The sequence below is a fragment of the Prionailurus viverrinus genome, chromosome A3 (assembly GCF_022837055.1).
Source record: "Prionailurus viverrinus isolate Anna chromosome A3, UM_Priviv_1.0, whole genome shotgun sequence".
In the NCBI taxonomy this organism is placed as follows: Eukaryota; Metazoa; Chordata; class Mammalia; order Carnivora; family Felidae; genus Prionailurus; species Prionailurus viverrinus.
This window is the reverse complement of record NC_062563.1, coordinates 45,617,034-45,638,585: the sequence shown is the minus strand read 5'-3', so window position 1 is coordinate 45,638,585 and position 21,552 is coordinate 45,617,034. Positions and strand designations below refer to the sequence as shown.

At 42.0% G+C, this 21,552-nt stretch overlaps 1 protein-coding gene across 5 annotated transcripts in view; it reads left to right on the top strand.

Moving 5' to 3' along the window:
• RALGAPA2 (Ral GTPase activating protein catalytic subunit alpha 2) overlaps positions 1-21,552 on the top strand; it is a 322,390-nt gene that overhangs the window by 170,996 nt on the left and 129,842 nt on the right. For all 5 annotated transcript variants that reach the window (XM_047854052.1, XM_047854051.1, XM_047854050.1 and 2 more), the window contains exons 24-27: positions 2,025-2,153; positions 7,933-8,061; positions 8,901-8,959; positions 16,013-16,121. In XM_047854052.1, the coding sequence (XP_047710008.1) occupies positions 2,025-2,153; positions 7,933-8,061; positions 8,901-8,959; positions 16,013-16,121 (426 nt within the window). The remainder of the gene's footprint in view (positions 1-2,024; positions 2,154-7,932; positions 8,062-8,900; positions 8,960-16,012; positions 16,122-21,552) is intronic.

The window sequence follows — 21,552 nt, the reverse complement described above, 5'->3', positions numbered from 1 at the left end:
TCAGATACACAGCATTCTGCTACCTTGCTGGCCAGGTTGACATGAATCCTTTCAGTGTGGCATATGTCAACAGAAATGTTCTTCCATCTGCTGCCGGGTAGCTTGATGCCTGATATTCCTAGACAAGGCCCAGCACAATGCGCACCTCTGTGAGTAATTACAGGTGTGTGGTGAGGAGCCCAGGGCATTAATCAGAGGCTTAATTATGAAAAAGGTGGATCTTTTGTTCCACTCTTGGAGCATGAGTTTACTACACACTTTCTAAACTACAGCGTCCATCTGCTCAGCCCCTTAGAATGTTTGCCTTGGCTGATATGGACCCTAAAGTGTATCAAAGGACATGATTAAAGCAGGGTTAAACATTAACTTGGGAGAAGCGTGGTTCAGGTTTTTCTTTCCTCCCCTCCTTTATCTGTCTGTTTACCTATCTCTGTATTTTTGGTATAGGAAAAGCTCTGCTGAAACGCTAAAACTTTAAATTAGTACTAGCTAAACTACCACATATGAGCTCTAATGGAGTAAGCACAGGATAGTCATTTTAAGGATATGAACAGCACAATTCGTAGAAACCAAATAAATCCATTACATAGGGACAAAAACAAGTCTTGGGGGAAAAAATGTATTGTGAACACATAAAAATTCTCTTTCAAGATTAACAGATTGTGAAATGAGGTAAAGGACTTAACGTGTTAGGATTTAGTGTGTTGCTACTACTTTGTTCTAATTTAATCAAATTGAATCAGGATTATTTTATTCATTTATTTTAAGTTTATTTATTTTCAAACAGAGAGTGTGTGTGTGTGTGTATGTGTGTGTGCGAGTGGATGAGGGGCAGAGAGAGAGGGAGAGAGAGAATCCCAGACAGGTTCCACACTGTCAGTGCACAGCTTGATGCCGGGCTTGATCTCACGAACCGTGAGGTCATGACCTGGGCCAGCTCAAATCAAGAGTCAGACACTTAACCAACTGAGCCACCCAGGTGCCCCAGGATTATTTTAAAGGATTTTTTAAATAGCCATAGAAAAGAAATCAGATTTTTTAAAATTTTGCTTCTTGGCTTGTATTTTGAGACTAACTATAGATTGAATAACTACAAGACACATAGCTTTAGTAGTTGAGTATGTTTGATTAATGTGCATGGCCTAGAAGTACGTAAGAGAAGTTTGTGGTTTTCTAATTCCCTGTGCACACACACACTCACACAGGTGGCTTCAGAGATGTGGCCTGGCTGTGGGTGGCATGAACACTATCTGGTGGTGGAGCCCTGCTCTGCCACAGGCTGGAATGTGGTGGCTGTCTCAGAACAGAGCTGGTGGGCAGGGGCCAGCCTGCCACCCACCACAGACAGGCCATTCCAGACACGGCAACACCAGGTGTCTTGGCAGTCGGGGGTCTTCATGTTGCACACCATGTAAATGGCAGCTGCTACATTTGCACTTTTACCTGGTGTTCTCACTTGTACCCAGAGCCACACTGACTGCCCGAGTGTGACCGTGCTCTATTCATTCGCATTGTTTAACACATAGAACTATCCAAAGAGTGAATATTTCCATCTCTTTGCCTACTTAAAGATTTTTTGATGAAACAGTTTGCTTTAACTTTTGAAAATTGGAGAGTTTTGAAAGTGATAGGTGTTTGCAGGTCTTATTTATATATCTACCTGAATACTCCCTGGAGCTTGTCTGAAGCTTTCACCTTAAGGTGAAAGACAGAAGTGTCTAGTCCCAATGCCATGATTTAGATTTTGGGCATGTCATCTTACAACTTAGTGTCCCTTCTCTTACCTGTACAATGGGTGCAATAGCCCTTGGACTAAGTCATCTCCCAGTACCCATTTTACTGAAAAATTTCTGTGACCCTCGTTCCCTTAGATTATCATATAGTGGCCATATATACAAATGAACTGTCTATGGAAACCAATTTGTCAATAAATTTCAGAAAAAAAAAAAAAATACAAATGAACTGTCTACTCTGGAATTTTGTTCTTGAAAATTACAGTTGTGCTTTCTTATCTCTGCCTCTAGGATATCTTAAATACCATTATAAGGCACTGTCCACCCCGCTTCTTCTCCCTGGGTTTGCCTGGCTTCTCAATGCTGGTGGGGGACTTCATCACGGCTGCTGCTAGGGTCCTCAGTACAGACACGCCGGCGGTGAGTATGACAATGCTCAGCATCCAAACTCCCAGGAGACTTCACAATCGCTAACAAGGTTCAGATTTCTCCACTCTTAACAGGTGTTGACTCATTAGTGCAATGTGAAACTGGGCTCTGGGGTAGATGCCCTGGCAGCTGATGTGTGAAATTGTAGGATAAGATGACACACTGGTATTGGGAAGGCGTTTCATCAAAAGGCCAGAGTGTGAAAAATCATATCCTCACTAATGTTTCAGTACATTTACACAGTCAGAAGCAGGAGTTGTCTCTTAGAGTCTATTAGCATTTTCCAGTAAATGGTGGCACACAGATGTCTGTTGTAAAGAGAGAATTTTAAGTGTACATTATCAATAATTTTTTAAATTATTATCTTGGTTTTTATAAGTCTAACAAAATATTTTTTAATGTGAGAACACTTAAATTTTAAGCAGATGATGAATACATATTATTAATTGTGCAATAAAACTCTGGCAAAATTCTTACACTAAACAATGAGAATCGAGTGGACTAAATGAACATTCATGGCTACAAAAAGATTATCTGCAATCTCCACATTTACTTCCACTATTAGCGCAATGTGTTAATGTCTTTTGGGAGAACACTCTTATACATTTACACATAAAGGGCCTCTCACTTTTGTGCTCTGTACACCTGTTACCTGTTCAGACTCATTGTTTTCCTTTTCAAAGGGTGTGAATAAAATTAGCTTTACTGTTTTCCAGGGACTTGTATTGAAATCAATATGAGTATTTAGCTACCTAAATTTTGTTTGATATATTGCTACTTTTTCACTCTACTTCTGTCTCCTCTGCAGGGTAAATTCAAACTCCAACCCTGGATTTTAATTTAAGTTGTTTTTAATATCTTATGTATAGGTGGTATTTCATGCTGGTATTTTCATGTGCTAACTTTTTCTTATAAGGATAAGTTAAAAAGCAAACGGAAGGGAAAAGAGAGCAATGAAAGGGGAGGATAAAAAAGAAAGGTAGAAGAAAAAAGGAAGAAAGATGTTGAATTTGTTCAACTGTTTTTTTTAAGGAATAGGAAATTTTTATACTTCTTTGTTTCTGAAAAAGATTTTAGGATAATCATTCTCAAAGAACCTTCAAATTTATTTTTTATCATTCAGATCAACATTGAACAAATTCACAAGATACAGGAAGGAAAACCATACTTCTTTATTGATAGTTTCCTTACTTGATACTAGGGTTTCCTATAAAAATGCCACACCCTTTCTAGAGATGATGCCATGCATGGCAGTCATTCTCTGTGAAAACTTATCTCTTGGCTAGGTAAGATATTAAAGTAGCTTTCCAAAATATATTTTTTTAGAAAGAGAAAGAAAATATGATCATGTGAATGTAAAAGTTACATGAAAGAATAGTTAACTATAAATTGCCTTGAATTTCTCTCTTAGTTTAAGCTTGAAGTTTAAAGTTGTAGGGGAACTGGTGATGGGGCACACCTACTCAGTCAAGTTTTTGGCTAACACAAGTTAAATACAAGTTTGAAGTACCCTTGCTACGCCCTGCTGAGGGAAAGAGAAACGCACACACAGGTCACCAAAAGATGGGTTGGAGCTTGTGCTCAGCAAACATTCTTCACAGTAGCCTAAAACTAGAACTAATCCAAATGTCCATCACCAGTGGGACAGATCAGTTGTGTGCACATAGGACAGAGTATTGCATATATTCCCCTTCCCATGCTTTACCCTGGAACTCTATAGGGTTGGACCTGGGTTCCATCCCAGTGTTGCCTTGTATTGTTCTCTAACCTTAGACAATATGCTTAGACACATGAGCCTCATTCTCCTCATTCTCCTCATTCTCCTGTGTGTAAATTGGGACTCATCCTAGGCTCAGTGCTTAGGCCAAAAAAGTATTGTCATTTACCACATTCATTGAATAAAGCTGTGTAACAACTCCTTAATTTTATTTAAGATCTGATGTTTTATATCTAGTTGTTATATAGCCTAGCACGCAATCTAAAAATCCACAGTTCAAGCCAGGCTCATGTACAACACAATAGTTAAGCCACTCAGGGGAAGGTATCAATCTCAATGAAGTCTAAACCAGGATTGTCTGATGGGTAAGTCTAAAAAAAAAAAAAGATTGATGGATAAAGGTCAGCAGATAATGAGGGCCAACAAAGCAAGGCTGTTTGAGAAATGTTTACTGTGGGCCTACTACATGCTGGGACCTGGCCTGGCTGAGTATGACAGGCCCCTAGCCTCAAGGAACCAGATGGGTACACCAAGTGTTTAATGTTTGTGCATGAGTTTCTAGCAGCCACGGTAAAATCACATCCAGAACCCACGGGGGCACCAACTGAGGAAGTGTTCATTCTGCCGGGTAAGAGGTGGAGGGGAAGACATACATTAGAAAGGTCTTCATGGAAGAAGTGAAGCTGAAGCAGAGACCCGAAAGACCATCAGTGTCCGTCAGATAAACAGGGACAGCAGCAGCCTCCCCTTATCTCAGGATGGTATTTATTGAGCACCCACTGGGGTAGAGAAGTGATGAAGACCACCTAACCCCTGCCTTTGTGGGGGTTACAAATATTAACAGCTCAGAAAGTGATGTATGCAAAGAAAAAAACCCAAAGCAGGGATGCTGGAGACCTCAGAGGTGGAATAACACAATGTTTTGAGTTTGCTTCTTAACATAAAATAAAGGAAAGGAAAGGCCTCGGATAAGGGGACAGAGTGCTGGTGATGGGGTAGGGTTACACAGAAGGACAGGACCGTGGTCTAGGTGGAGCTTGTCAGTGTGAGATCCCTCTGGACCCCTGAGGTGAGATGACATACAAATCTGGACTTCAGGTGGGAAGTCTGGTCTAGACAGAAATATTGAGGAGTCCAACATTTAGGAGGCATTGAAATCTTGGGGCTGAATATCCTTTGGGAGTGAGTATAGATCTGAGAGAGAAGAGGGCACAGAACCACACTCAGTGTCCCAGAGTTTAGATCCTGAGAAAACAAGGTGTTCCAGCACTGAGACTGTCAGACCACCTTAGGAGCCAAGAAAGGTGTCCCAGGGCCAAATGGTGCAGGTGTTGTTCCCAGGCACGAGGGAGCTAGCACCTACATCGTCACTGGCGTGGGGTCAGGTGAGGAAAGGCCTGGGTGGTGACCACAGGTCATGTAACATGGAACTGTACTCACTGACGGACTTTGGCTAGTCTTAACATTTTCAGTTTGCTCTAGTGGTTTCAAATCTTGGTATTTAAAAAATGAAATAAACCATTAAAGATACAGCGACTTCATCCCTGATGCTATGGCTGCACTCATAGCTGCCTTCACTCTGGCCTGTACTGCGCTTCAGTGACTGACACTCTGCTCTCCCTGAGAGCCCTGGGTGTCTTTCTCAGACTCCGCCCCTGGGGAACTCCAGGGCCTGTATGGCCTCCTGGCTCTGTGCACCTGGGGCCTTTTTCAGGTCCATGGGTGCCTGGGTCCTCTGCCTTTTCTATTCCCACTGCCCGTACCATGCCTCTCACCCCTCACCTCACTCCCTCACTCCACCAGCCTGGCTGGCTCCTGTGGCTTATGCGACTTTTAGCAGCGGTTGGTCTTAGTGTCCCTAACTATCCTGAACAGAACAAATCATTGCCTCGTTTTGGTTCCCATAGAATATCTCTCTGTGTGTTTTATATTGTCTTTTGTTTACCTGTGTGTTGATGAGAACCAAGCGAGGTAAAAGATGAATGCTCTGCGTTCTTGTGATATCCCTACTCTATGCTCACGTAGCAAGTGCTTACCTGAATTACATATAACAGCTATTTGCCTTTCCTCCCACACTCCACATGCTACACTGCCATCTCTCTGGGGGAGGGAGACTCCCTTTCATTTCCTACCCTGGGTGGTAGGACCCAGTGTGGACCCTGGAATTAGATGGCCTCAGTGCAAATCAGGGTCTGTCACTTGAAAAGCCACTGAATTTCTCCGAGCCTCAGTTTTCTCACTTGTAAAGTAGAAATGATAATAGTATCTAGGTCATTGGGTTGCTGAGGGTATTCTAGGAGGAAATGCTTGTACAGCATTTAGAACAGTGCTTAGCACTGAGTGAGAGCTCTGTGTTTGCCACCATTATTATAATTGCTAGATAGTAGTAGGTAGACAGAAAAATGGATGGCTGGGTGGCTAAGTCGGTTAAGCATCTGCCTCTTGATCTTGATCTCACAGTTTGTGCTCTGCGCAGAGAGCGGGGAGCCTGCTTGGGATTTTATGTCTTCTCTCTCTCTGCCCCTCTCCTATTCATCCCCCCCCCCTCAAAAATACATAAACTTAAAAAAAAAAAGATGGACAGATGGGAAGGTGGGCGGATGACATACCTCTGTAATTGTGGTGTCTGCCCTATTCTTGGCTAATCATAGCTGCTAGTAAGTGTTGGCTGAATTGAAATCTTGTGAAATGCCTCCTTTGATATATTCCTTTATTTTTCTACTGGATTTTTTTAATTTAAATATATGAAATTTATTGTCAAATTGGTTTCCATACAACACCCAGTGCTCATCCCAAAAAGATGCCCTCTTCAATACCCATCACCTACCCTCCCCTCCCTCCCACCCCCCATCAACCCTCAGTTTGTTCTCATTTTTTAAGAGTCTCTTATGCTTTGGCTCTCTCCCACTCTAACCTCTCTCTCTCTCTCTCTTTTTTTTTTCCTTCCCCTCCCCCATGGGTTCCTGTTAAGTTTCTCAGGATCCACATAAGAGTGAAAACATATGGTATCTGTCTTTCTCTGTATGGCTTATTTCACTTAGCATAACACTCTCCAGTTCCTTCCACGTTGCTACAAAGGGCCATATTTCATTCTTTCTCATTGCCACATAGTACTCCATTGTGTATATAAACCACAATTTCTTTATCCATTCATCAGTTGATGGACATTTAGGCTCTTTCCATAATTTGGCTATTGTTGAGAGTGCTGCTATAAACATTGGGGTACAAGTGCCCCTTATGCATCAGTACTCCTGTATCCCTTGGGTAAATTCCTAGCAGTGCTACTGCTGGGTCATAGGGTAGGTCTATCTTTAATTTTTTGAGGAACCTCCACACTGTTTTCCAGAGTGGCTGCACCAGTTTACATTCCCACCAACAGTGCAAGAAGGTTCCCGTTTCTCCACATCCTCTCCAGCATCTATAGTCTCCTGATTTGTTCATTTTGGCCACTCTGACTGGCGTGAGGTGATTCCTTTGATATATTCCTAATTCCAGTAGTGGACAAACAAGTGATTTTGTATCACTAGATGTCAATCACTATGTGTTATTTTGCAAAGTAGTTCTTGGTGAGACAGGAAATTTGGTGGATGGTGTGTGCTCTTTCCCTGCCTTCTGAAATTCAGCCCCAACCCTTCTCCCTTATGAATTTTTGTTAACTGTCTTCACAGCAAAAATAATATTAAGTTGATATCCCTTACCCTGCCTTGTCAAGAACATTAAGACTAAAAACACATAAAAATAAAAGGTAAAAGTCATAATTGAGTCATTTGCTTTTCTGAATCTGAATGCATCTGCAGACCAGTTTTCACAGTGCTTTTTTGTATTCAAGTATAACGTTATTTTCCATTCCTTGGAAATTTGCTTTTTCATTTAGACAAACCTGTCTTGTTTAACTGTTCACCTGGAAGAAAATAACCAGCCTAGTTTGATATTTCTTATCTAGGATAAAATAAAGATTCCCTCTTGAAATCATGAAAAAGTAAAGTCTGTTGCTTAAGTAAAGTTTCTGGCTTAGCAAAAGAAAAATGAGCACTTTCACTTTTTTGTGTGCAGGCACCTCATTCAGAAGCTCTCACCATTCTTGGTTCTCTTGTCTGCTTTCCAAACACCTACCGGGAGATCCCTTTGCTGCAGTCTGTGCCGGAAGTCAGTGAAGTCATCACAGGAACCGAAGACGTCAAGGTACCTGCTACCTTTGAGTGACTCTCAGGTTTATCATCTTCTAGTTCCAGCTCTGTGGCCATCGCTTCCATTATTGTGCATTGATCCCCTTATCCCTGAAAGTTCTGCTTTATTGTTTAAATGTTTCAGTAGTTGTTGTTTTCAGAAGGCTGTTTTCAGGGGATTAAATGTATCCGAATCAGAGCACATCGCAGTTATAACTGATAGGCTCCTTGGGTGTTTTTTATTAGGTCTGTTTATCATGCCTATGGATCCTAATTATGTAATGAATCATCCTTTGTAATAATTTTAGGTTCAATTGTGCCGCATTAGGGCATCCAATGAGTTTATAAGGAATAATTGAAATAAACTAAATATTCAGTCCTGTTGTTAGCCTGATTAAATACTACTAATCATTTGAAATATCAGGTTATTCATTCCTTAGAGAATAAAAGTAAGCATTTTTTCTCTCCTCAACTGACTTTGAGGCAAACAAATATGCTTTTCAAATCTCAGAATCTATCTTATCTACTTACGGTACATAATTATAATATATAATTTAATGTACAATATATAATCTAATTAAAGTAGAAGAAAACCGAGCTTTTCCTATCTGAAGTCTCAGTTGCTTTGCTAGGTTTTTATTGTGCACCCAGAAACCCTCTTCCCTACGCTGGCTTAATTGCCCAGGGAGGCCCTGGCTGAGACTGCAACCAGGCTGCTCCCCCGAGCCCTGTGTCTCTTCTCCCCAGGTCCTCCCTGGTCCTTCAGGAGCTCCTGACTTCCAGGAACACAGTCAGAACATGTGGGAAACCAACTACTAAACAAAGTTTTTATTTTACTTAATTTTTTGTTTTTAGCATTACCTCATAAATATTTTACTGAAGAATGCCACAGAGGAACCAAATGAATGTGCAAGGTAAATGTTGACAAAAAGGTAAACTATTTTAGGATTTTAAAATACAAATTTATGTGTGAACAGTTAATGTTAAAAAAAAAAACACTTTTTCACATTACTCATACACCCACTAATAAGTATAGTAAAGGGGCACCTGGGTGGCTCAGTCAGTTAAGCATCCGACTCTTGATTTCAGCTCAGGTCATGATCTCACAGTTATGGGATCAAGCCCTGTGTCGGGCTCCACTCTGAGCATGGAACCTGCTTAAGATTCTTTCTTTTTGTACCTCTGTACCTGTCTCTGCTTATGTGCACATGCTCGCTCTCTCTCTCTCTCTCAAAAAAAAAAAAAATTTAAGTGTAGTAAGAATTATGTCGAGAATGTGCTTTACTTAATTTTTTAAAAGTGTGCCGTTATTAAGTGAAAACAGTAAGGTGCAGAAGGTTATTATTACGTTTTGTGAAAGAAAAAACAAGATTACAAATATATATGTGCACTCCCTGTTATTTTTAATGAAGAAGAAAATGGAAGGATAAACCAAAAACTTATACAAATGGTGTATGTATAGGGTAGTGATTCTCAACCAGAGGTGATTTTGTACCCCAGGAGACATTTAGCAATGTCTGGAAACATTTTAGTTGCCTCTGCCAAGCATCTAAGGTCGCTGGCAGTCTGTTACCAAGATAGGTTTTCTGGGCCACCTACATAATGAAAAGTTGCAACCTGTCCTTCCAGGGTGAAGCCCAAAGCTGGAAACACTGGTGGAGGGAAACACTATTTTCTGATCCCCTGCCTCCAACCCCATAAGGTCACCAGAAGCCCAGCTAAGCCTCTTGCTGCCCGGGAATCAGCTCCTACCCTGTTCTCTTTCTAACAGACCATCAACCATCACCACCTTGTCAGCTCTTTGATGAATTTAAGAGGATTTTTTTTTTTTTTTTTTTTTTGGCGGGGGGGAGGTTATTTTTTTTACTAACTTCTTCAGTGGCTTTGGTAGATGGTTTAGTACACGTTTTCTAGTCTTCCATTACCAGAAGCTATAAATTCATTATCAATTTGTTCATATTAGAGTAACCTTGAATTTGGGGATAAACTCAATGTGGTTTATACAGTACTGGATCTGATTTGAGTAACATTTTATTGAGTAAAGTTCCATGTATATTTATGGCCTGTAATTTTCTTTCCCCATCCTGTCCTTATCAGGCTTCATTACAGGGTTATGTCTTCTTCCAAAATGAGTGAAGTATTGTTTCATTCTCTTAAGTCAGCAAGAGTTTTTGTAAAATTAGAGTTTGTGCTCTTGTGTATTTAGACCTTGATGGTAAAACTATCTAAGTCTGGTTATTTATGAGAGGGTTAACCACTGACTTGTTTTCTTCCATGATTGTTTAGGAATTTTCAGGTTTTATTTTATTTGACAGCTTACATAAACTAAAGTTGTCTAGAAATTTGTCCATTCCTTCTAAGTTTTGAAATACCCTTGCATTCATGATGGCTCCATTATCCTTTTGCTATCTTTTCGTAGCTCTATGCACTTCTTAATCTCTGACCCTTTTCTGTATTCTCTGATTTTTCTCACACATCTTGCCAAAGGTCAACTTTGTTAGTCTTTTCAAAGAATATACTTTTGTCTTTGTTCCAGCCTCTTTATTCTGTATTTGTTTTTACTTTCTACTTTCTGCCCTTTTTTATGTTCTTTCTTCTGCTTTCTTTACATTCTGCCACTCGTTTTCTTTTCATCAGTATATTAATTCTGATATATGCCAGTATATTAACTCAGTATACTAATTCAGCCTTTCTCCTTTACAGATACCAACATTTAAGTCCCTATGTTTATTTCTAAGTGCCACTTTATCTGAGTTCTCTACGTTTGATATGTAATATTTTTCCACTGAAATTTTTTTCCAGTTTCCATTATGATTCCTTCACTGAGTCATGATTTATTTAGAAATATATTCCTTCATTTTTAAACACATGGTTATTTTTATTTATCTTTTTGCTGCTGATGTCTTAAAGGCATTGTAGATTAAATATGTTGTCTGCCAAGTAACAATCTTTGAAATTGTTGAGATTTGCTCTATGGCTCAATATGTAGTCATTTTCTGCACATGTCCTGTATATGGTTGAAAAGAATGTGTATACCATTTCTTCAGTTGTTGGATGTAGTGCTCTAGATGTGTACATTTGATTAATTTTTTAATCATGTCTTTCAAATACTTTAAATCCTTTCTAATTTTTTCATCATCTTGATCATTAACTGAGAAAGATGGATTAAGATATCCCACTATTATGGTACGTTTATTTCCCTTATATATCTGTCAATTTTTGTTTTATATATTTTGAAGCTATATTATTAGCTGCATAGAAGTATAGAATTATCAAATCTCTATATAGAATCCCATCTCTTTTATTTATTTTTGAGAGAGAGAGAGACAGAGTATGAGCAGGTGAGGGGCAGAGAGAGAGAATCCGATGCAGGCTCCAGACTCTGAGTTGTCAGCCAGCAGAGTCCAACATGAGGCTTGAACTTGTGAAACCTCAAGATCATGACCTGAGCGGAGGTTGGATAATCAACTGACTGAGCCACCCGGGCGACCCTACCTTAAAGACTACTTATCTGATATTGATATGGATATTTTTAAATGATATTTTCTATCCTTTTATTTTTTTTAATTTTTATTTATTTTTGAGAGAAAATACAAGTGAGCAAGCAAGGGATGGGCAGAGAGAGAGAGGGAGACAGAATCTCAGACAAGCTCCACTCTGTCAGCACAGAGCCCTATGTGGGGCTCGAACTCATAAACCGTGGGATCATGAGCTGAGCTGAAACCAAGAGTCAGATGCTTAACCCACTGAGCCACTGAGGCACCCCAATATTTTCTATCCTTTTAAATTTAACTTTTCTATATTCTTCTCTTTTAAATGTCTTTGCAAAAATTGTACATATTTTATTTTATACATTTATACTGTCTGATTTTTATCTTTTAACTGAATCTTTAGTTCATTTACATTTGTTGCAATTACTGACATATTTGGATTTCTTTCATCTTTATATTCTTTGTATATTCTTTGTATTCTTTGTATTCTTTGTATCTTTATATTCTTTGTATTTCTTTCATCTTTATATTTTGTTATTTGTCCTCAGTATTCTCTCATTTTCTCCCTTTTCTCACCTTCATTCTTCCCTTCTCCTTTCCTTCCTTTCTTCCTTCCTTCCTAACTTCCTAACTTCCTCCCTTCCAGATGATTTTTCCCACATTCCATTTTTTCTCTAATTTCTTAGGAGTCATAGACTCTCTTTCAGTTTTCTTAAAAGTTACCTTAGAAATTTTAATGGGGCACCTGGGTGGCTCAGTCAGTTAAGCATCTGACTCTTGATTTCTGTTCAGGTCATGATCCCAGGATCATGAGATTGAGCCCCACATCGGGCTCTGTGCTGAATCCCAAATCATTTAGGATTCTCTCCCTCTCCCTCCCTCCCTCTCTCTCTCTTTTTCTGTCTCTCTCTTTCCCCACCCCTGTCCCTCCCATGCTCAAGCACACACATACTCTCTTTCTCTCAAAATAGATAAACATTTTAAAAAAAGAAATTGTAATATGCATGCTTGTGTTACTAATTCTGAAATTAGGCTGTCTTTACCCTCTTCCTAAACAATGTCAGGCCTTAGAATACAACCTTCTTATTTTATTCCTATGTTACCACGCTTCTCCTGTTCTGTCTCCCTCCTGCACCTAACTTCTGCAAGTTGGTGACTCGAGGTTTAGGGGTGGTCCTCTCCTCCCTCCATGACGCTCCTAGGTGCTCTTATTCATTCTAACTAGACTTTAAATTCCACCTACTTACTAATGATACTGAATTTATTTACCTGGCCTCTTCTGTGAACCCCTTATATATTCAGGCTTTTATATTAAACTGCCTACTTGATACCTCAACTTGGATGTCTTAACACACACAAAGTTAACACAACCACAGTTGAATCCTTGAGTCTCCTGACCATCCCTCAGACTCCCCCCTTGGTAAAGGGCACCATCATCTCAGATTTTCAGTACAGAAACTTGGGGAAAATCCTTGATTTCTCCTTTTCACATATGCACCACATTCAAACCTTTAACATGTCTTAGCAATACCTTCCCCTCCCACTTTTTCCTTACTGTAGAAAGCCAAATGTCTGTGGAGTTAAACATGGAATAGAATGTGTATGATATGCTCAGTCTTTATTAACTGAGTATGAGAGGAGTTGGACAATGAAATTGAGTTCATGCAAGTCCAGATAAGCAGAAATATGATCAAGATTCCAAATAAATGGAGGAGAATCACGAGAGAAGATAGTTATAATTGTGAGTGATGATAATGTAGAAGAGTTCAGAAAAAAGAGTAAGTTACGTAAATTGGGTGGTGTGAGATGGGATGGTAGCAAACAGTTCCAGAAAGTGCGTTAGTGTACAAAGGAGAGTGAAGGTGGTATTGCCATTAGCTAAAACAAAAGTTTTGAGAGATAGAACTAATTTGGGATCACAAAGGACACATTTGGGATACAGAGAACCTAACTGACAGGAACTCAAACATGTAAGGGGTAACAGAGTATTAGAATCGGAAGATGCTAGATGGGGATGCTAAATGATATGTTGGAAAGAGAAAAAATAGCATTGAAGAGCAGCTATAAGCTAGTGTGGTTTTAAAACTCAAGGCAGGTGAGAGTGGTTCACATTAGGAAACCACTTTATGGGTCACAAAAGTTCTCTGTCATGCAGGGCTAATAGTTATAGAGTAATGCAGGTGTTCCTAAGAAATGAGAGATCTTTGCTCTGAATGAATTACACTTAACAGAAAGGTTAATGGGTTGTAAAAAAAAAAAAGTATGTGTATTTATACACACACACACACACACACACACACACACACACACATTCAAGCATGCAAAGGAAGAGAGGCTCTTGAAGTGGTAAAAATATGATTGGGGATATAATTCCAAGTTAGATTTTAGTGGGTTAAATAATCAGTTAAGCTGGGGGAAGATAAAAAGGCTATTTGAAAGCATGTAGAATACATGGCAAAGAGCGCAAACTAAGAATACAAAGTGCAGTTTCTAGACTGAGAATAAGCGTAGGGATGAGGCAAGAGGAGACAGTTCTATACAGTGAGGGAAGTTGAGGGTTCAAAGCGTGTGGAATTCATGTATTATGCTGTTGTCAGAGAACCAAAGAAGGCCAGGCACACCTTATAAACTGGGCTGCCCATTTATACTGAGTTCATTTAAGTAGAAGGTGACATAGCCTCCAAAGGACTTTTAATAAACGTGTTCTGAAGCCCTTAGTCTATCTTAATTTAAAGAGGTGAGATTCCAGTGAAATATGGTGGTTTTAAAACCTCAAAATATATTTATTTTAATTGCTGAATTATACTGAATACAAAGAACTTTTACTGTGGAGAGCTGAGCAGTACATTCAGTTTAATTGGTACTGGATGTGACCTCTTATTACAAAGAACAACATATACATCCTACAGTTAACTTCTGGTTCCAAGAAGGGACTTGAACCCCCCTTTTGTTCTGAAAGTGAGCAGGTTTGGGAGCAAGTATTTTAATTTTATATGTGGGCATTCAGAAAAAATTAACAGGAGTATGACTTTTTGATCATTGCAAAAGATAGTGGAATATATCAGTTCCAAAGAGAACTACCATTTAAAAATGATTTACAATTGAGAAAGGTAATTTTTAAAGGACTGTGTAATTTGAAGGAAGCTTTGTCCTCACTTATTGTTTAAAAGATAACAGTGCAGCTGATTCTGGAAGTTGTGTTCAAATATTCTTTACAATGAAATATAGGGTTTGTATTCTGTTTGTAGTAGGTGTTGTGTATTTTATTGTAGGGAAAACAATTACAAACTCAATTTCCAATGATTTTCTGAGATTCATGTCTTTGATTATTCGTCAAAACTATCTTGAAGCAATACGGTGTAGTTAAAAATGTCAGCAAAAATAAAATGAACAACTCAGAAAACAACAGATGCTGGCGACTATGCAGGGAAACGGGAACCCTCTTGCACTGTTGGTGGGAATGCAAACTGGTGCAGCCGCTCTGGAAAACAGTGGGGAGGTACCTCAAAAAATTAAAAATAGAACTACCCTACAACCCAGCAATAGCACTACTAGGAATTTATCCAAAGGATACAGGGGTGCTGATTCATAGGGGCACATGTGCCCCAATGTTTATAACAGCACTTTCAACAATAGCCAAATCATGGAAAGAGCCTAAATGTCCATCAACTGATGAGTGGATAAAGAAGATGTGGTTTATATATACAACGGAGTACTACTTGGCAATGAGAAAGAATGAAGTCTTGCCATTTACAGCAACATGGATGGAGCCGGAAGGTATTATATAAGTCAGTCAGAGAAAGAAAGTTATCATATGTTTTCACTCATATGTGGATCTTGAGAAACTTAACAGAAGACCAGGGAGGGGAAGGGAAAAAATAGTTACAAACAAAGAGGGAGGGAGGAAAACCACAAGAGACTCTTAAGTCCAGAGAACAAACTGAGGGTGGATGGGGGTGGGGGAGAGGGAAAATGGGTGATGGGCATGGAGGAGGGCACTTGTTGGGATGAGCACTGGGTGTTGTATGCAAACAATGAACCACAGGACTCGACCCCAAAAACCAAGAGCACACTTTACACACTGTATGTTAGCCAATTTGACAATAAATTATATTTAAAAAAAAAAAAAGATACTCTCTCTCTTCCTCTGTCCCTCTCCTCCACTCATGGGTATGCTTTCTCTCTCTCTCTCTCTCTCTCTCTCTCAAATTTAAAGAAGATGTCAGCAAAAATAACTGATATATGGGCTGTGACTATTAACAGGAAGTATATCATTTACTTATTAAATAATTACTAACCAATATCAGTATTTCTATTTGTCCTTACCCTTTTTTTCTTAGGAAGACACTCTGTTAGTGTATGTGTAATTTTTGCTACTTTGTAAAAAAAAGATTTAAAATACTTTGTCACATGAAAATACCAAGAAAACATGTTAAATTTTTTGAGAGTTTTCCTCTTTTCCTTCTTTTCCAAAAGATGCATCGCCATTTGCTCCCTCGGGGTCTGGATATGCGAAGAGCTTGCCCAGTGTACAAGCCATCCTCAGCTGAAAGAGGCCATCAATGTGATAGGTGTCACTTTGAAGGTATTCCCAATTCGTGATGTGTATTTGACAGTAATCTTTATCCCAGATATTCAACCAGTTCTAGTTTGAATTAGCGCCATCACTATTTTTTCCCTATATCAGAGAGGAGTTTTAAATCAAAAATTGTTTTTATGAGAGCCATACTGAATGTTCTGTGAGGCTCACAAAAGAGGCCACCAATAGCTGCTTCCCCACTGGTGGCTGAGCTGTCCTGGACTGACCCCTTTGCCTGAGTGGGGCTCCTCTGTGGGCTGGGCACTTCCTGTGGCAAGTGACAATTGGTAATAGTGACAAGCAAGTGCGATTTCATGCCCTGGCCTCTGCAGTGGGACTGGGAGAGACCTGAGTGCTTGCCACCTGACTGGGCCTTCACGCTTTTAGGATGTCTTTCTTCCTTTGCTTTGTTAATGAAAAGAGGGAGTGTTTTTTGGGGTTTTTTGTGTTTGTTTGTTTTTTGTTTTTTTTGTTTTTGTTTTGCCATTGACTGGGTTCACATGCTGGCCCACATTCATTGCAAAATCAATACTTCAGACAGCTCTGCAAGGTAGATGGTACAATCACTATGTCCCACCAGAGGAAAGCAAGGCCCAGAGAAATCCAGTCCTAAGCACACAGGCACACAGGTATAAAGGATGGAAGCAGCACTGAGAGCAGATCTGTGTAACGTGAAAACAAAACTGAACTTTTATACATACTGTTAGGCCACTTCCTAAACCAGGGCTCAAAACCTGCCAGGTCCCTTTCTGGCTCCTGTTTAGAGATGGTGGTAATAATTAGCACTACTGTTATTATACCCCCCAGAACTGGTGAGTGTCTAGTCCCTGCCAGGCACTGTACTGGGGGTTTGTGGAAGTTCTCAGCTGCTAGGCACTTGTCCCACTTTACAGTGGAGAAGCTGAGGTGCAGGAAGGTCAAGGAGCTCTTTCCAGGCTCTGAATCCTGGTCAAGCCAAAGTTCAGACCCTAAATTGTGCATCTGATACCAGCGTCCAGGCTCATGCCCGCCCTTCTCTACTGCCTGTCATGTGTTGCTGTAATAGTAACAACCATTGTAGCTGACACTGGGACAGTCATCACCAGGCCAGTGATAGAGCTGTGTCACCTTTGTGCTTCAGCCCACAGGATAACCAGCCAGGGACATCCCCTGCCCATGGCTTGGCATCCCGGCCCTCTGGTCTAGCCCCTGCCTGTCTTTGCAGCCTGATTTCATGGCAGTGCTCCTCACCTACTCCCCTTCCTGACCAAGTCTTATGTCCTCTGACCCCCTCCCACCTGTGCACCCCATCCCCCATTCTCTCCTCCACAACACCTGGGAGTGCTGGTCAGCTCTGGAGAGCTGGAGAAACACTTGCTGCTGATCCCTGTGATGAGGAATGGAAAATTGATCAAACCAAAATATCACTTAGGAGGCCTCCCTCTGGCCTGAGCAGGGTGCTGACCTTTGTTGTTGCTTTTAATCCTTAAAACCACCCTCTGTGTGAAGGCTTACTGCCACCTCTGCATCACAGATGTGGAAAATGAGCTGATTGGGAAATAGAGAGTCTGCCAGGGTCAAACCCAGGACACCCTGTCCCCATGTCTGGGCTTTTCCCTAATTGCAGTGTATAAGACACTCCAAAAGCCATGGTGAAATAGTCACATATAACTATTACAGTGAAAAAAAGTTGGATATCAATTGTATATCTATGCAGAGTGTAATTCATTTTTTAATATCCTATTTTCTCAATTCTAAGATCTATTTTTCCAATCCTAGTGTTTTTTTTCTAAATCTAGAAAGGTATATTGCATGTGCTGTGGCTTCCCCACCCCTACTCCCTTCCTGGAAAAGCTGTTAATAATTCAGTGGTGTCTCAGAGTGAAGGAGATCTGTAGATAAATCTTCTACCCTATGTGGTTCTATGCAGTATAGATAACAAGAGTAGAAGGATATATGACGGCTTACGTTTTCCTGTTGTAGTTCTCCACATTTTCAAAAATCTCTATAGTTTTTGTACAATTATGAGGAAAACATAGAGTACCAGAAAAAAATGTAGCTGCCGTGCTTGGAGCCGTGCTCTATCCGGGACATCCTGCCACAGTGTGGGGGCTGTTCCGTTGAAGCCTGTACCCCAGGATGCTCCTGATCCCCCCATTTTGGCAATAAAAGAGAGCACAGCTAAAGAAGGCCAAGGACCTTGCTCCGGCTTGAATTGCTAAGAAATCAGAGGGCCGAGATCAGCCATATCAACCTTCCTTTAACCAGTGTGAATAGCAGAGGGAAACTCATGGATGCAGTTCCCGGATGCTGGGACAACTCCCTGCCTGTCTCCCTCCTAAGCCTGTGTTCCTGTGCCAGTGGCACTTTCACTGAAGGAGGGAGCACATGAATCTAAGAGAACCGAGAGCTATCAGGAAAGGAGTTGCCACGGGGAGCAAGGGGGACAGCAACAACTCTTAAGAAGAGGGGCCCCAGGGAGGCTCAGGGCTCTACTAGGAGGGAGAGGGGCCCCAGGGAGGCTCAGGGCTCTACTAGGAGGGGGAGCATCTGGTGGACTAGAGAAGGAGGCCCGGCCCCAGCGGCACAGGGTGCATGAGGCCAGAAAGGGCTTCCTGTCTTATGGGTTCCACATGGCTCTGGGCACCACTCTGCTGTGACCCTGCCCTTCAGGAACACTTGATGAGGCTGATCCAGGTGTTCCCTCAGATGCAGGAAGGGCATGGTCAGAGAAGGCTGGGAAATGCTCCCTAGAAGGTATCCATGAAAAACAGTGAGAGCAGAGCACTGCCTAGCCGCCTGGAGAATTCTACTCAGCTAGTTGTGTCTGGTGGGGGGGTGTGTGGGTGGGGGCGGAGGGTTCTAAGCCTGAGCTGTAGTCACAGACCTAGGTGTCCCCTCCAAGGTGGGGGCCGAGGGCACTAGAGTGGCAGCTTCGGCTCTGGCTCAGGTGAGCTGCCAACCTTGTCTCCTTGGCAGGGAGAGGAGGCCCAACCCGAGCCCCACCCTCAGCCTCACCTGTCGTTCCTTCTCTTACCCTATCTCAGGAGACATCATTGACTTTCCCCACCCTCCTTACTTCAGTGCTAGATTCCTGCTGCCCTAGGGCCATCCCTACCCATCCTGTCTCCCCCTGCCAATAACTGAGCCTCTTGGTGCCTTCCAACTCCTTGGCCCTAGTCTGGCCCCCACAGATCTGTCCTCCCTCCTGCCACCGGAGGAATCTGTCTGCACAGGGTCTGACCAAGTAGCCCACAGACTAGAGCACTATGCACGGCGTTCAGGGACATATGTGAACAGGTCTCTGCCTGTTCCCAAGACTGTTAGTCCTTCAGAGTAGAGACTGTATCTGCCCTGTTCATCTTGGGCCCTGTACTTTTCTTTCTTTCTTTCTTTTTCTGGCTTAAACAACATGGGAACATATTGATTCATAAAGCTGGAAAATACATGGGTAAGTAAGAGGTCAGGGTTGGTTGATTCAGGAGATTAACAGTCAACACTGACCTAATTGTCTAACTCTACTGCTCTGTAGTCCACAGAGGTGGCTTCATGTTAGGGTGGGATGCCTGCAGGGTTGGAGGATGTCTGCCAGTAGGAGTCAGGGTCCCGTGTGTCCTTGTTTGTGTTCTGCAGGACTTCCATCACAGCATTCTCGTAAGAGGTACTGAGATGCATTAGTCGAGGTTTCTCGCTCATCCCTGTACCAGCGACTGAGACTGGGAATAAAATCTTCTGATTCGTTTAAGCCTGTTAGGGCACATTCCTGGAGCTGGGAGAGATGGCCTGCATGGGAGAGGGAAGGCACCTCAAAATAGATCTATTAGTTAAGGAGTGAGGGAGGAATTGATACTGGCCAAGCAACCACACATGTGCACCATAGAGAGGACTGAGAGCAAGAGATGCTCTGTAAAAGGAAAAGGTGAAGGCATGTGAGTGGGGAAAGCAGTAATGAGAAGAAGCTGAGCAGTGTGTAGGGATGGGGCACTCTGGGCAGAAGGAGCTCCCAGTACAAAGGCCCTGGGGTAGAAACGAGTTGGTATATATCCTAAGAGCAGGAAGATGCTGGCATGTTGGAGCAGAGTGCAGTGTTGAGCAGTGAAGCAGTATAGTTGACACACAGTGTGATGTTAGTTTCAGGTGTACAACACAGCGATTCAACAACCTATCCTTCCTGCTGTGCTCCTCACAAGTGTAGCTACCACGTGTCACCCTCAGTGTTGGCACATTGTCATTACTCCATGAATATGTGCTGAATGAGTGAGTGAATGAGTGATTTGTCTCTCCCCACCACCTCCCACAGCATTCACGTGTCAGTAATAGCATCCCACCTACAGCCCTCCAGCCTGACCTTGCCTTCTGCAGTGCCCTACCACCTGCTGCCTTGAAGGAAACACTCTCCCTCTGCCTTCTCCTGGCCTAACCTCAGCTCTCCTTCCACCCTTCCCCCATTCTCTCTACCACCTGCCCCCTCTCTCACACCTCATCCCTCTGCCCAGAGGCTCTTTGGTCTACCATAGCTCTCATTTCCTCGTTGTCCTCTTGTCTGCTCCCAGCTTCTAGTTAGATGTAAGAGCCATGCCAGCCTTATGTTTCCACCCCACGACCTGACCCCTGTGATGCAGTGGAAACACATCCAGTGGCTATTCCTGTTCTTCACCTTAGACTCGTCATGCGTTACTTCTCCGGGGGGGTGTGCAAGGCATTAGGAACATAATGGTAAACAAGATGTGGAAAAATAAACACGAAAGAACAGGCAGACAAATACAGAAGATCAGCTTGATAGCCTTAATGCCATGAGGAAAGCACGAGAGCGAAGCAGGATGGAGCTGAAGAGCTGGAGCAGATAGACTGCCACTCCTTGGGATGGGCAAGGTGGCCTCATGGAGGAGGCCTTTAGTGCCATGATCTGAGAGATGTGGCAGAAGCCAGCATCCCAGGCAAAGCAGGGAGTAAGGGCAAAGGCCTTGGGACAGAAGCAAGCCAGAGTGTTTGCGGGGTTGAAAGAGGCTCGTGAGCATCAGGTCATCTGAGGCCTAGAGGCCAGGCTCTGAGAGCCCCTTGAGGGCAGACGCTCTTGCTCTGGGTGCACTTTGCACCTATCAGGAAGGAGTATTTGGAAAGTGTTTATTCTACAGAGTTCAAAGTAATCCCCTTTGCCTTACCTTCTTCCTCGTCCTGTACATTTGCACTGAGCTGCTAAATGTTGACTTTTCCATGTCTGTGTGGTGCTGAGGTCAACTGGTACCTGCTTTATGTGACTTGGAGCTCCTGGTGTGGAAATAACTAAGCTACATATCCAGGGGTTTCCTTAGACACCCAAAATCAGCGACAAACCTTTTGGCTTGGGTAGCCCCAGGTTCTGGGCAGGGAGAGAGGCACAGGGTGTCTTTCATCTGTTACATCCATCCAACCCAATGGTCTTTGTGAGTACCATCCCTCCCCTTTGACATGCCATCTA